Raw genomic sequence first — 15,917 nt, 5'->3', positions numbered from 1 at the left:
CTCACCTATTTTTGAATAATCAAAACCTGAGCAACCAAGCACACCTGTCGGTCACGTTCCAATAATTTCACATGAAAAAAAAAAAAAAGATGTGGGGTCAGACTGAAGGAGCCAAGTTGCATCAGTATCAGATGCAGTTGTAAATACCTGGAAATGGAATCTGAAATGTTGAGCTCTGGTCTCATATTCGTCTTTTGATGTTAAACGCAAATGTCAGTCTTCAGCAAAAATAAAGAAATTGGCCTCACTCATCCAATATTTTTGGAGTCGTGTGTTTGTGTGCGTGTCTTGAGAGTTTCTGCTCTTTTGTAGAATACACAGCTTCAAAAATATAATCCCTTCAGAGATTCCACTCTTTAAGAAATGCGTATCAAACGTTAAGTATCTTGCAGCTACGAATCGCACCATCTGAGCTCTCGTCAGGGAGCGTGTGCGCACTAAACGGGATTGGACGAGAGGTTTGAACATCCCTCTTGGCGCCGGACATCTGCCGCCATCATTTGTCGTAATATCGCCATCCCAACAGGCCACTCTGTGCTGTGCAAAGCGATTCCGAATTGATTTAATGCATTAATTAGGGCCCTGTTCCGAGGTGTCATGGACAATATTTTACAATTTGATAAGCAAAAGACGCACCACGGGATCATCTTGATGACTTGCGAGGGTTTGATTGTGGAGCGCTTTCACGGCCATACCTTTTAATTTAATGGAAATCACTTTGCCCTCTGAGTGGCGCGGAAGCAGCGAGACTTTCATTCCACCTCTGAGACCTAACGTGCGCCACGTCTGCTTTCATCATTCTGACATGACGGTGCACCGATGAATGGCTGAACAGGACGAGATAAAACAAGTGACTCGACTGTGTTCACATATTGTATTTGTTTTTATAACCCCTGTCTGACACTGGCAAAATGCAACCTGACATCAAATAACCAAATGCTTCGGCATGGTGAGGGACATCCTACATTTCTCAATCCGGGCAGTTTCATTTTAGCGTTTATTTTGGTGCGACATCTTACTAGCAACTTGATATTTTTTAAGCAGCTAGCATTCATTTAGGTGCTACATTTGAGAATCAATTTGATCTTTTTCAAGCATCTCACATTTATTTAGGTGCTACAGCTAACTTTAAACTTGATATTTTTTTTAAGTAGCTAGCATTTTTCTAGGTGCTACATCTGACTAACATGATATTTTTTACGCAGCTAGCATTCATTTCGGTGCTACATTTGAGTATCAATTTGATCTTTTTCAAGCATCTTACATTTATTTAGGTGCTACATCTAACTTCCAACTTGATATTTTTTAGGTAGCTAGCATTTTTTTTAGGTGCTACGTCTGACTAACAACATGATGTTTTTTAAGCAGCTAGCATTTGTTGGGTGCTACATCTCATTATCAACTTGATATTCTTGAAGCAGCTATTTGTTTAAGTGCTACATCTCACTATCAATTTGCTATTTTTCAAGCAGCTAAGCATTTATTTAGGTCCTATATCTAACTTTAAACTTGATATTTTTTAAGTAGATAGCATTTTCAGGTGCTACCTCTGACTAACATGATATTTTTTACATGGCTAACATTTGTTTAGGTGCTACATCTGACTAACAAGATGATATTTTTTAAGATGCTAGCATTTTTTTAGGTACTACATCTAACTTTAAACTTGATGTTTTTTTAAGTAGCTAGCATTTTTTTTAGTGCTACATCTGACCAATAACATGATGTTTTTTAAGCAGCTAGCATTTGTTTAGGAGCTACATCTGACTAACAAGATGATATTTTTTAAGCTGCTAGCATTTTTTAGGTGCTACATCTGACTGACAACATGATATTTTTTAAACAGCTAGCATTTGTTTAGGTGCTACATTGCTACATTTGAGAATCAATTTGCTATTTTTCAACTTGCTTGCATTTATTTAGGTGCTACGTCTATCAACCTTTTTTTCCCCTTTTTTTTTTTAGCAGCAAGCATACGTTCAAATGTCATAAAAGTGTGATGAAATTTGATGTTGAGTGGAATAATCCTCAAACTCACACCATACAAGGGAAACAGTAGCAATTCCTATTTTTTTGACCACATTGATGTTGATGTTTGGGCAGGTTAGCATGCTAACTAATTGGTAACTCTGCGGGTAATGCTGTCGTTTGTGGAACTATTGCTCTTGGCTGGATTGTTAAATAATTTCTTGTTGCTTATTACTGTTCACAAATCTACAGCAAAAGTGAACAACTGCTGCAGCAACGTAATATTACACTCAGGGTCATGAATTTGTACTGTATACCATCTGGCCCGTGATTATCTTCAGCACTGAGCTTGTGACCTTGGACCTGCGCCGGAATCACCGTCGTGATGATATACTGTACAACAGCACTCCCGTCCGTGTGATATCGCTTTTGTTACTAATGAGATTATGTTCACGCCAAGACACTTGGCCTGTATTCTTCTTCTCTTAGCTATTCTCATGGAAGATGGTTTGTCTTTTGGAATTTTGCATGATGTCATGCAAGTTAACCACTCATATACAGTTTATGATCCATTTGTAAAAGATTTTCATCTATTTTTATTTCCATCCATTTTCAGCCCCGCTTATCCTTTTCAGGCTTGCGGGCGGGTGCTGAAGACGCTCCCAGCTGACACGGGGCGAAAGGCAGACTACGGCATGAACTGGTTGCCAGTTGGTCACAGGGCACATTTAGAGACCAAGAGCCAGCCATTCACACAGTCGATGAGTGGGAACCGAACCCACGCTTGCTTGCACACAAGTCAGGCGAGTTCGCTGCTACACAATCAGTGACTCCGAAAATTTTAGTCCAATTTGTAATTGTTTAACTTCAGGGCCATTTGACCACTTGTGGTTATTTACAGTGTGGATATGTGGAGCGCTGAACCTTGATATCCAGCAGCGGCAAAATGCGTTTGCCGTAAACTTCATTATCCATTTTTCCATGAGACTTCAGATTTAGTGGTTTAAAAACCATCCAGTTGCAGAATACTGCAACATTTCAGGATCAATACAAAGGAAATTACTCATTGTTTCTAATACAACCCCACAATTACTAAACAATAAAATGCATCATGAGGAGAGCAAGCAGGGTAATAATTTTGCTGCCAAAAAAGAACTATAATAAAGCCAAACACTGGTTTTAGTAGGCGCAAATACTCTCAACCTTTTCCAAGTCCCCCAGCTGGTTCAGAGTGTAATGAAAGTGTGTCAATTGAACGGTGAGCACACCCCTCTTCAGCCACAAGTCACAATTATGGCATGATTATTTGGTGAAGAGGCCCCCAACACAGCCATTGTGCACCACGGTGCACGTAGAAACGAATCTTCGAACAGCTACTCGCCAACATGTTTCAGTCGCTCTTTGTAAAGACTTCAATTCAGAGGGACAAGTAACACTTATTAGGGAGGAACAAGACAGGTTTTCTACGACATGACCATACAAATATTTGGAGAAATCACCGGCTTCATCGTGAACTAAAAGAATGGATCAGGATCAGAAAAGCGCCATCCAACATGATGCACGAATTTTGACCAGCATGACGACTTGTGTGTGAGCCCATGAAACATTTAAAGTGATTTCCGGACTATAAAGCCGCAGCACCCCCCCCCCCCCAAATAAATAAATAATTGAATGAATTAATAAATTTACAATAAAAATATAAATACTATATAATATATATAATATATAATAATAAATAATAATAAATTTAAAAAAATATTAAAAAATTATATACAAGCTGCACCAAACTATAAGCCGCAGTTTTCTATGCCGAAAAAAAATGGTTGTTTACTGCATGAACAGAACAATTTTGTACTGTGAATGCACCTAAAGGTACATAAAGAGATTGTTAAAACAGTGCCTTTTACCACAGCAACAACTTAGCTCATTAAAACAGAACCGACCCAAGGGAAAAAAAAAAAAAATATTTAGCGCATTTTCTGAACTATAGAGCGCCCCTAGTGGCGAAAGAAAAATCCACAGAAAAGCCGCACCGTTGTATTAGCCGGAGGGTTCAAAATCTGGGAAAAAAGTCGCGGCTTATTGTTTACCTTTAGGATATGGTGTTATTGTTTTACGGGTTTAGGTGCATCTTGGGCGGATTCAAATGAATCAAGACACACCCATCCATTTTCATGGTCCCAAGCGGAGCATATCCATACTGATTTTAATGACTGAATCCTGTATTTGATGCCTCCGATTCCTGCATTGTACGGTATCGGTTGCCAAGAAACAAACCCGTTTATCTGTCCGCAGCGGGATTGCACATGATATTTCTTTGGGAGCAGCTTCAGAGGAGGGGAAACAAAAACAATAAAAAGACTTAATTTGCAGCCCAAGGAAAGCACAGAGAATTTCATATGAGAAGCGCGAGGACATGAGAACGTCATCTGTCTCTCCGTGTCACTCTCGGCTGGTGGTTGCTGTAGATAAGACGACTGAAAAGTGTTGCTGTCGGCATGCGACACACCGCGCACCTCACTGACCGTGTCCTTCATCCCTCTTCACGACTGGAGCTTGTGTTGCATGTGTTTGCCAACATGAGGGGGGTTGGGGATGATGTTGTGCGCAGACGTGTGGGTCTGTTGGTTGTAATCCACGTCCATGCCCGGTCCCTGGACTCTCTGAGGCAATCTTGGCATTCTGCCTTATGCTTGCTAGCTCTGGCTGCCATATTGATCCAAGTTTAATGAAGAGTCCGTTCGGATAGGTGACACCATTAGCTGCCTGGGGGCCATTGGGGCCACTTGGCACAGCTCCCTGATTCACTTCTGGGAAAATGGCTCCTTCTGAGTGACAGGCAACCAGCGGCCAACTAACATCGAAAGTGATGCCAAGGCTTGGTGATGCCCTTTGAACATTGGAAAGTGTCGTCATCACATGATCTTTTCACATGGTCCTATCCAGAGCTGGGCAGTACGGCTATTTTTAGTCTATCTAGTCTATTTTGGGGGCAGGGGCTGGAAGGTTGAAAAATGTCAAATTTTTAAAAAGGGTTCAATTATTCACGACCTGAGGTTGATTTTAGTCCGGCCCACAAACGAGGTCAAGGCTGACAATTTTGATGAATACGACCGGAGGGTCGAGGCCGGAAGGCTAAACAGATCGCGGCCGGAGGGCGGGGGACTGATCGGCAAGAAAAGGTCACGTGCCCAGATCAGGCTTTTTCCTACAGAGTACGTTTTGGAACTTAAGTGGCCTCACGATGAGGTAACTGGAAAAGCCTACACACTACATTAAGCCCCCTGTTGTGAGCCCAAGTCAAATTGATTGAGAAAAAAAAGTATAAAAACTTAAACAAAAAAATTTAAATCATATATATATATATATATATATATATATATATATATATATATATATATACACACACACACACATTTTCAGAAATTGAGTCCCTGCCTACCAAAGACGTATTTATACGTCTTACGTTCTTTTGTACGCAAGAGTGCACAGAAGGGTCTCACTCAGCTTCTGATGGAAGTATAAGACTTGACTGCTATGTTATTTAAAAAAAAAAAAAAAAAAAAAAAAGAAAGAAACGGCCACCAGGTGGCAGCAAGTATAAGATCAGCCAGTAATCATGCAAGGGTCATGTTGGAGAAGAGAATTAGGAGTTGTAAAAGAGGGTGTGGTGGAGTAGTGTTGTGAGAGATAGTAGTCATTTTTAGCCTAAAATTGGCTTACCTTGACAAGAATGCATTTTTGTCAAAGGTACAATCCTCGTGAATTAATGCACTTTTAAACCCTCGTTGTTGTTGTAGTGCAAAGCAAAGTTACGAATCCTCATGGCGACTGTTTTCATTTTTTGGTGACTCTTTGTTCATGTTCTTCTCTCTCGTTCTATTAACGCGCAAAGAAGAAGCAACCGCCGTGGAAGTCATCATTTTTAACTTTAATAAAGGGCTTTGGATAAAATGCAAAGCGGGATTCTAGATAAAGTAAGCTGTTTTAAGACAAACTTTATCGTGCCGAGCGAGACGTGCTTGTCGGCTGCGATCAGAAGCTGTGAGAGGAGCCGCCGCGATTCAACTCACAGCTTCTCAACACAGCTGTTTACTATCCGATTATCTTGCTTAAAGGAGGAAAAGATCCGAGATGACACATTTTTCACAAACAAGCTCAGTTTAGAAATCGAAATTTGTTATTTTCTTTTTGGTCTATTTATTTGGGAGAAATTAGGACATAAGTGATGACTTGGAAAAAAATGCCACTCATGCTCTCATTGGTCGCTCTTGCGGCCAAGAACCAATAATGCGCCTTATCAGTGCCAGTGGGTGTGTCCAAAGCCTCAGAGTTTTTTTTGTTTTTTTTACAGTGAGGTTAAATGACGCATTTTTTTTTCTTTTGTTGGCACTAAAGGTGAACTGTGCAATTAACTGACCATGATGTGCATTTTGTTTATTTTATAAACATTCAAAATAATAATATAATATTGCGTTGTATAGTACCTGTTTATCTAAAGCTATATTTTGCACGTAAAGTAAAGCTTCAAGATGACCTACTCGGAAAGATTTATGTATTCTTCCGCAGAATGAAGGGGAAATAAAATGAATTTGTAGATGTGAATGACGGGGAAGTCAAAGATCCGCTTTCAACCCGGAGTGGTCGCCGAGCCATCCCATCTATCTAACTGTCAGCGTTTGTCCCGTCCATCGCTCTCACCCGCTCCATCACCGCGTCGCTGTGACAGCGGCAACCAGCGCCACACACACACGCGCGCGCACACACACACACACACACACGCACACACAAGATTGTAATTTGAGCACAGCTGCTGTTTTTGTCTGCAGTAAAATTGCCACACCAGTAACTCCTCATTTGCGCCCCACCCCTCATTTGAGGCCCCACTGTCATCTGAATGAGTTTATGCACTGACTGTGTCTATAAAAGCAATATAAGAGTGCTCGGTTTTGGAGAAAATATTATAAATGGTCGAGAATTAAAAAGCTACATTTTAGGTATCTCAGTTGTTTGGTTGAACGTTAGACTCAACAATTGATTTAATAATCAGCCTCAACAAGCAATTAATTGTACGTAAAAAAGTAGATTTTTCAATCAAAGTCTGTTTGCGATATAAAAAGAGAATATTTCCATCTGGCTCTTTTAATTGGAAGATCGTAATGAGCTGGACAATAGTTTTCTCCATCTGGCGAGCATCTAAGTAACAAATTTACAAACAACTCTTAACTAACTCAATAATTATGACCGTAAATGACGATCTTCGTTCAAATCCAGTCGCGGCAAATGACAGGTTACTCATCACGAAGAAGAACAGGTGAGCAACAAACAGCGGTATGAAAGTCATGCATGCTGGGGATCTCCCTGCGACCAATAGTTGCCATGGTAACCACCTAAACTCCCGAGACCTGACCTCCCTCACATCCACTTAACAATCCCCAGATGTCTAATTGTTTCCCTAATGATGCTGAGCCTAATGGGACTGTTTATGGTGTTCATTTTATAGCGCTGGCCCAGTAATTAGACTGCACGCACTTCATTAAACAGCACGAAGTGGATGGCGCACACATTTATCTGTCCATGGTGCTGAGCGTTGTGACTCACGTACACACTTACACACGCGCGCACACACGCACACGCGTGCATGCCGCCTCTGTCCATGGTGTTGAAACAACAGGGGCCCTCAATTTGAACTTTCCGAGCCATTGTTGTGATTTATAAGCACAAAGTTGGCACGAGAACGCGCTTACGCATACGTAACCTGGGCCATTTAATTCCACTTCATTCATCATTAACATTTAAACCAGATGCTTTATTCGAAAATGTGGGCACACAATCAAAATATTTGCAAAGCACTTTTTACACAGACAATGTTCAAACCAGGAATATTTCAGTCTGAAAAAAATGAAACCGTTGTTCGATCTCTGCTCGGAATACTAAAACAGTTCTTACCATGAGCGTCAAGTCCCAGATTTTATCATATCAAATGCAGTGTTGTCTTGATTCATGAGTTTAATTTGGTCCCTAAGAACGCTCGCAGGTCAAAGCACTCGTACCTTAGGTCGTCTATCTCCATTCAAATGCATGAAAATGCCATCAGTCTGTACCAGCGCCTGCCGGAAATACTTTTTAAAGCCTTTTTAAATAAGAAAATTAACATGCAAAAGTGTTGTACCGCATATAAATTACACATTAATCACATATAATATGAATTAAACAGTGTAACGTCATATTTTTCATCAATTAATTCAATGAACTCCAGCTGGTGTGTATGTGTCGGCCACCAGGGGGCAGTATCTTACATGCAGTCCATATCATACATGTAATATAAATAAATTGCAATACTTCTGATAGATATTGCGATCTCGATTTAATTTGCGGTTTTCTTCACATTGTCCAGTGACATTTACAAACATGACAGAAATACCATTAAGAGGGCGGCACATTTTGAAAAATTACTTGCAGTCAAGTCTAATTTTCTATTGATGGCTAATTGTGTAGATGAAAATGCAACACTCAGTTCGGCGCTGGTGAATCTCAATAAGAATCACAGCTTGCAATGCCAGGCAAAAAAAATAATAATAATAAATTAGCTACGCGTCTGGGCTTATATTTCCAAAGACCTGTTCATTGTGTCACTCAGAGTCCAGGTACGACGGTGGCATAGGTTATGGTGGTATATGCATGAGCTTTGTAAAACTTCCAAACGTTGCGCTGAAACCCTCGCGGAATGCCAACAGCGGATACACTGCCAGATTGCGAGCAATGCAGGAGGAGGATTTTTTTTCTGGCCCATGAACATGGTTGAGTAAAAAAATAAATAAATAAATAAACAAAGGTGTGAGATTTGGCTTGCAGGTATACGTTTGATATGATTAATGTGTTGTTTTTACAATCTGCCCTAGTCCCTTTTGAGATTTTTTTTGTGTTTACTTTTAAGCGCTCCAATATTGCAGATGCCCTTGATGCCTGTAATATATATATATATAAAATAATGCCTGACGTTTTTGCTGGTATTTATAATGTAATGTAACGTAATGTACTTCAATGTATTGTAATATAACAAGAGGAAAGTTGCAATTGAGTTTTATTAATATTTTACAAATATTAGCAAGTATATATATATATATATATATATATATATATAAATATATATTTGCATTTGAGTATTGTTATATTGCATTACAACAAAATAAAGACAACATGTTTGACTTAACAGAATAAATTTTCCATCCATCCATCCATCATCAACTGGAGATTACCTCCCAGATTAGTCAATGCGGCGGAAAAAAACGGGACAATGGGGTGTCGTTAAATTGCTAAAGGCACACTCAGATTGGGTTGAATAACATTCGTCACATGCTAGCAACGTAAGAAAGACGTGGCGCATTCAGGGTGCTCGCACAATGTAGGAAATTGCAAACACACACCGCGTCGTCGGCCACATCGTGAGACACCAAAATCCGAAAATAACAATTACATTTCCATTATTTGCCCCGCCTAAAGTGCCACTGAAGTCACGGTAAAGTTCCATGCTGTCGATGAACAAGCTCATTGATATGGACATTCAGCTCGCCGCTAGTTTGCAATGATTATTTATCTCCATGGTAAATGGAGGGCACTTACATAATGCTTTATCTATACCAAATGCATGTGGGATGTGGAGGTGATTATGAGGCAGACCCAGCTGAGCACATTTCCCAGTGTACTGTGATTTATGTCTGCGTACAAATGATTATTTTTGGCTATAAGCCATGTTTGGCTCTTACATTATTTAAGACATTCTAAATGCGTGCTTTCCTCATTTTTTTAGTCATTTCTATTTGTCGCCCTCCCTGGGATTGCTGTAAACCAGGTTGGTTTCTGTTTGAGATCAACATAGTCGCGATAAGCAAGAGAGTCATCATCGTTGACTTTGGGTTACCTTGAGGAATGAGAGGTTCCGGTTCCGATCAATGCTGGTTATCTCCAGGTTCCCCATGACGACTTCACAGTTCTCGTAGAGCTTCTTCAGGGTGCGGTACTGCTGGTCCAGGTCGGAAAGGGTGCTCAGCTTGTTCTCTGTACCAGGACAAACTGGAAACAAGAACATTCACAAATGAGCACGACGATCGATAATATCAAGAGTACTTATCTGCGGTCTGCCAATTTAACAGGCCTGGTGTGATATTTTTACCATAACCAGCGTTATGTTCTCCATACGTTGAGAACAAGGTGAAAAAAAATCTGAATGAGAGGAAACAAAAGTGGCTGGACTGTTGCATCGCTGAACTCGCTCTGATTTCAAACAACACCCATAGCTCATAAAGTGCAATATTGCTTTATAGATCGTTTGCTCCGCAAAGATAAGTGCGCTGCCCTTTCTTCACTCGGTGATCCTCCATATTGCTGTGGGTACTCGGGGTACCCCCAGAATGGCGGCGAGGGGACCTGGGCTACAGTGATAAATGAGATTTGCTGACCGTGCGCGCTGATGAGTTATTAGAGCGGATGATTTGAGATCAGCTACAAAGGAAGTCTGGGAGAGGATATAAAATGAGTCCGATCAATGAAAATGTGTGTGTGTGCGCTGTGTGTGAGTGAGTGAAAGGTGAGCAAGCATGTGAAATAATCTGTTATTGGAACTCAGTTTCTTGCATGTTTGCTTGGGACAAGAGCGGAGGTGAAAATTGAGGGGGAAATAACCTTCAAAAGCCGATATCAGACATAAACACACGCACACACTTCAGCTTAATGAGTATTAAAACAATTAACGTCAGAGATGCTCACTTTGTCCTATTTTCCGTCTTTGGCCCTGTGGCACCCTTCTGTCATCGTCCCTCCGTCGTTATTCACAAAATAATCGTTCTGCATCCCCTTCCAGCCTCGTCCTCGTAAAACGCTTTCGGCATTTCACCTGTCCGACCCGTCACGCAAAAACAAATGAATAAAAAAAATAAAAATGTCCGCGTATGATGAGAGGCTAATGGCAGAGGTTCCATAATTCATTAACATTATTTAAAGCTCATTAGCTGGCTAATTTCCTATTCACATCCACTTACTGTAATTACCCGACTACAAAACACACCTGATCAAAAGCCACAATAGCTAAATTTAGACTTTGTACATATATTAGGCGTGTCGGACGAGCAGCCGCCGGTCTTCACGTTATCAAATGGTGTGTTATTTAAATTCTAAACGACAGGAGGCGCTGTTTTCCGCTCATAAAATGCCAAAAGCAGCTACAGTTACAGAGCGTAGCGGAATCTTTCTTACATTCTTGTGGTCACACGAGGAAAATTCACAGATGAGCTTGAACTGGGATTGCACTGCAGAGATGGATGGATTTATTGTACTTCATCCCTTTGCTCAAATTAATCGCAATTGCTTGCTCTTTCTCTTTCTCTTTATCTCTCTCTCTTTCTCTTTCTGTCTCTCTCTTCCTCTCTCTCTTTCTCTCTCTCGCTCGGTCTCTCTCTCTTTCTCTTTCTCTCTCTCACTCTCTTTCTCTCTCTCTCGCTCGGTCTCTCTCTCTCTCTTTCTCTCTCTCGCTCTGTCTGTCTCTCTCTCTCTTTCTTTCTCTCGCTCGGTCTCTCTCTCTCTCTTTCTCTCTCGCTCGGTCTCTCTCTTTCTCTTTCTCTCTGACCTCTCTCTCTCGCTCTGTCTGTCTCTCTCTCTCTTTCTTTCTCTCGCTCGGTCTCTCTCTCTCTCTTTCTCTCTCGCTCGGTCTCTCTCTTTCTCTTTCTCTCTGACCTCTCTCTCTTTCTCTTTCTCTTTATCTCTTTCTGTCTCTCTCTCTCTTTCTCTTTCTGTCTCTCTCTCTCTCTCTCTCTCTCTCTCTCTCTACCCCCCCCCACTGTGACCACGTCCCCACGCGTGTTTCTCACCAAGTTTGAAAGGTTGACGCAGCAAGTTGGATGGGAAATGAAGGAGAAACAGAGAAGGTGATGACCTCACTGGGTTTGAGCTGTACAAGCTAATTGAGTGGGCGGCGGGCAGCTGCTGGGGTCAGACGAGCAGCGTGTACATGACCCGCACGAATAGCCGAGATGGTTCAAAGCAGTGGATCAAGGTCAGAGGGCATGTTCACCACAAAACTTGAGATTTTTAGCCACCAAACGCTGCGTTTAAAGTCACTTCGCTGGCATCCACATTGCTGAAAATCTTCAACTCACGCAACCTCCAGGCACCATTTTCCCTGTACTGACATCGTCAACATCCTCCGCAGCTAATCATCCAAGAGTGATCCGAACGAGGCAGCTTATACGACCCAATTGGGACGACACTTTAACGCAACATTTCATTGCAAAATTAGGTAAGAAAAAAATACCTGATGACACAAATGAAACTGCTCTGCGCTTGCTTCATAAGAAGCACCCTCAGCTGATGGAACAGTAAAACTTTTTATCAGGAATGTTAAATTTATGATTGTTCGGGACCTTTTTTTTTTAGTAGAGTTCACTACGTTTAGCAGTTAGTGGCGATAAAGTTGCACACTAAATATAGTCAGCGAATGTGACCCTTTACAAGTGCGTTTATGGGGTGGAGTTGAAAGATTCTATGCATATTTAGAGAATATTTCTCATCTCAATGCAGTCCGGCGTAGCATCCTTGTGAACAAAATGAAGCGATTTTTTGGCTATTCGGCGCCGACCCAGGCTTGCAAACTTGCTCTCTAGACTTTCCACCACAATCAGTACTTCAAGTGAAAAATAAAAGTGGCAGGTAAATTAGTCGGTGGGTAACAGCAGATCATTAATTTCGTTAATTCATAAATGCACATATCTTCGATTATAAATAATAGAAGAAATATATAATAAATATTTAATTATTTTTTTTGTTGTCTGTCTGGGTTTGAAATGTCCGACTGCATTTCAATGCACCTCACGTCTTGCACGCATCGCGAGACGTCCGTGTTTACACTCCCGTTAGAAGCGGAGACTTGTGTCGCAACATTCAATCACGGCGTGGTGAACTCGCGGTGTTTTAGCGTCCTACATCAGTGATTGAATATGATTTCCGAACGGCGTTGTTTTCATGTTGATGGCAACTTTGTCGTGGCACTAAAACTTTGAGAAGGTAAGCCAAAATGTCGAGAAGGTAAATCAAGCTCGCCGCCACATTAACAAGCGGGCCAACTTCAAAATAAAAGCTTACGAAGGCTAGCGGTGTCAATGTATGGTTTGGTAATCTTTTATTGTAGGTTATTTTGGCACAACACCGGCACTCGTGCTCAGATCTTGTAACTTTTCATCACTTTCTCCAAATAATGACATCCCAGATTCATGGAAAATTTGCGGTTATAAATCATCCCTTGGCCAGGTGTCTTCCTCACCATCCTCACCGGTTGTGACCCCAAGCTCCCAACGTTAAGTGCCTGTGTACTTCTGATTGATTTAATCTTTCCCAACTTGCATGATTTTACTCTTCACCGTCCTGCCTGATGGGCGATTGTGACAGTGATGACATCACAGGCCCACGCCGAGTTTCCCAAATGAGTCGCAGGGTTTTTTCCGATTCAACTCTGCTTTAACGAATGAGCCTCGAGTGTTTTCAAACGCCTTCAAAATTTCGTCAGTTTAAGCTCTAGAGTGGTTGAAATCCTACTTGACAGGCAGGACATTTTGTGTTCGCCTAGGTTGCTCTGAGTTCCCATCTGCCCCTCTGTCGTATGGGGTTCCACAAGGTTCCGTTTTGGGGCCCTTGCTGTTTTCGTTCTACTTGCTGCATCTCGGTTCCGTCCTACGAAAACTTGGAATTTCCTTTCATTGCTCTGCGGATGACAGTCAGCTCTATGTCCCTGCTGAGCGGAAAAGGCACTCTATGAACCTTGTTGACCACTTGATGCCAATAGGTCGCTGGATTTCAGTTTACTCATCGTCAGTATCTTGACGTTTTTGTTTCTTTGCATGAGGTCATGGCGGTCGTGTTTTTCAGTGTCACTTGACTGCTAGTTTAGCAATTCTACATCAAAGGTAGCCCAGGGCTGCTGTAGGCATGAGGTACCAGCACTCCAAGTTTTTTGTTTGAATGCCTTTTCAGAATCAAGCAACGCGCTAACGCGTCATAGCAGCCTTCGTTGCGGACATTTATGTAATCAAGGAGACGTCAGCGATTCAGAGAGAAGATGCCGCCATGAATCTATTGAACATTTTTTCTTTTGGAAAAAGAATTTCCTGGTGATGACAAGATTATGTTCGGAACAATTACTCAGCAGCAGCTACTAACAACTCTGACATTTAAGCCTGCAAGGCGTTGGAGCTTTGACACGTTAGAAGGCATCTTTTACTTCATCCTGTGCTGATGGGACACAAGCACTCATAACTGCGGCCTTGTGATGGCTTCCACGCATTAGACGCATGGTCATTAGGCATTCGTCGATGCTCACAGTCAGCTTATGCTGGTTGATGAGAGACTTCTTAAAAGCAAAACCCACACTGCGGATTCAGGATTCATCTGCAAGCTTGGACATCCACGAGTGTTTGTACATTCCGACTTGAAAATTCAAATTTTTTTTTTTCCGGTGTGTTTTAGTTTGACTGCTTGATCTTGATCCCTTTGAACGCAGTAATGCCGACATAAAAAGCTTTTTTTTTTTTTTCTGCCTTCAAGAGCTTCATGACTGAGTGCTGAACCCACCCACCCCCCGTGTGCCAAGTGGTGGCTTTGGACTCGCAGACCTCTCGGTCTGCCCCGACACCGCTTTTTAAACCAGGATGTAACGAAAGCCCGCAGCCACCGCACGGTTCTTGGCAGTGGATGAACTTGATCCGGTAGCAGTGGCGCTGCCCAAGTTTCTTCACAAGGACAAGGTGAGCATTCCAAAGAGGACAAGCATGTCCACGCACAAACAAAATACTATTGTGGGAAATCAAAAGGCAATTATTGCGACAATGATGCAGGTGGGGCAGAGCTGTTAAAAAAAAAAAAAAAATGCATGTGTGCATGTGCACGTTGGTGCGTGTGTGAAAGGTTTAATGAGTCGTCACAGCGTGGCTTCTCTTTGTGAGGAAATGAGGTTTATAGTTAATGTAGCACAGAAGAGCTGCCTGAGATTGTGCACGTGTGCGCGTGCGTGTGCGTGCGTCAGTTTAAGTGCCTTTGCTCCAAGCTGAATATTAGTCGGAACCATATGGGCGAAATCACAATGAAGGAAGGTTTCGAGAACATAAATGGTGGTGCGTATCAATATGGTGAAGATAAGCATGGAAGAAGTGTGTGTGTGTGTTTATGCAAGTGTGTTTAGCGTCGCCCTCCAATTCAAAATCACATCAGCTTCACTAACTTTCCAAATACAATCTGTCGTCGGGGCTGTGTGCAAAGTCGAGTGGCAAGTTTGTAATGAAACGCTCGTATGCCGCGCGTGCGCGCACGCATACACACGCGCACAAACGGGCAGCAGTTGTCGGGCCGTGTGAGTGCTTTCCCAGTGGAGGAAATAAGTTTGAGTTGGATGTAATGAGCAAGCGAAAGGCAAATGAGCCCTTCAGTGTGACAATTCCTATCTGGACGCAGACAGGATGTGTCAAGGGAAACTTAACGTTATTGCAGAGAGAATCCAAAAAACGCTGTTCACTCCAACTTCCTGCCAGTCCTCACCTACCATTTTTACACTCCTTTGCCGCCTCCCCCAATCTTTGTGTCATACACACAAACACACGCACTTTTCAATATCGTCCCTCCTCCTGAGAGGATCTCTGCTCCTGATCATATATCATCAAATAACGTAACCGTTTCAGTTGTGATGCAACTGGGCTGACATCAGAAGAGACCCAAGAAAAAAAAAAAAGCGATTTATTCAGCGTATTTTCTGAACTGTAGAGCGCCCCCTACCGGTGAAAGAAAAATCCACAGAAAAGACACACGGATGTATTAGCCGCAGGGTTCAAAATCTAGAAAAAAAGTAGCGGCTTATAGTCCGGAAAATACGGAAATGTATTCCATTAAAAAGAAATTCAATTATAATCTGTGAA

At 41.9% G+C, this 15,917-nt stretch overlaps 1 protein-coding gene across 1 annotated transcript in view; it reads right to left on the bottom strand.

Annotated features, from left to right (window-relative positions):
• LOC148339465 (receptor tyrosine-protein kinase erbB-4-like) overlaps positions 1 to 15,917 on the bottom strand; it is a 158,962-nt gene that overhangs the window by 80,110 nt on the left and 62,935 nt on the right. The window contains exon 2 of the mRNA XM_088289812.1: positions 9,890 to 10,041. Coding sequence (XP_088145938.1) covers positions 9,890 to 10,041 — 152 coding nt within the window. The remainder of the gene's footprint in view (positions 1 to 9,889; positions 10,042 to 15,917) is intronic.

The sequence above is a fragment of the Idiotropiscis lumnitzeri genome, chromosome 3 (assembly GCF_059441095.1).
Source record: "Idiotropiscis lumnitzeri isolate Australia: NSW breed Sydney's pygmy pipehorse chromosome 3, RoL_Ilum_1.0, whole genome shotgun sequence".
Taxonomy (NCBI): Eukaryota; Metazoa; Chordata; class Actinopteri; order Syngnathiformes; family Syngnathidae; genus Idiotropiscis; species Idiotropiscis lumnitzeri.
Note: the sequence above shows the minus strand (reverse complement) of the source record. Positions and strands in the feature narration are given on the sequence as shown.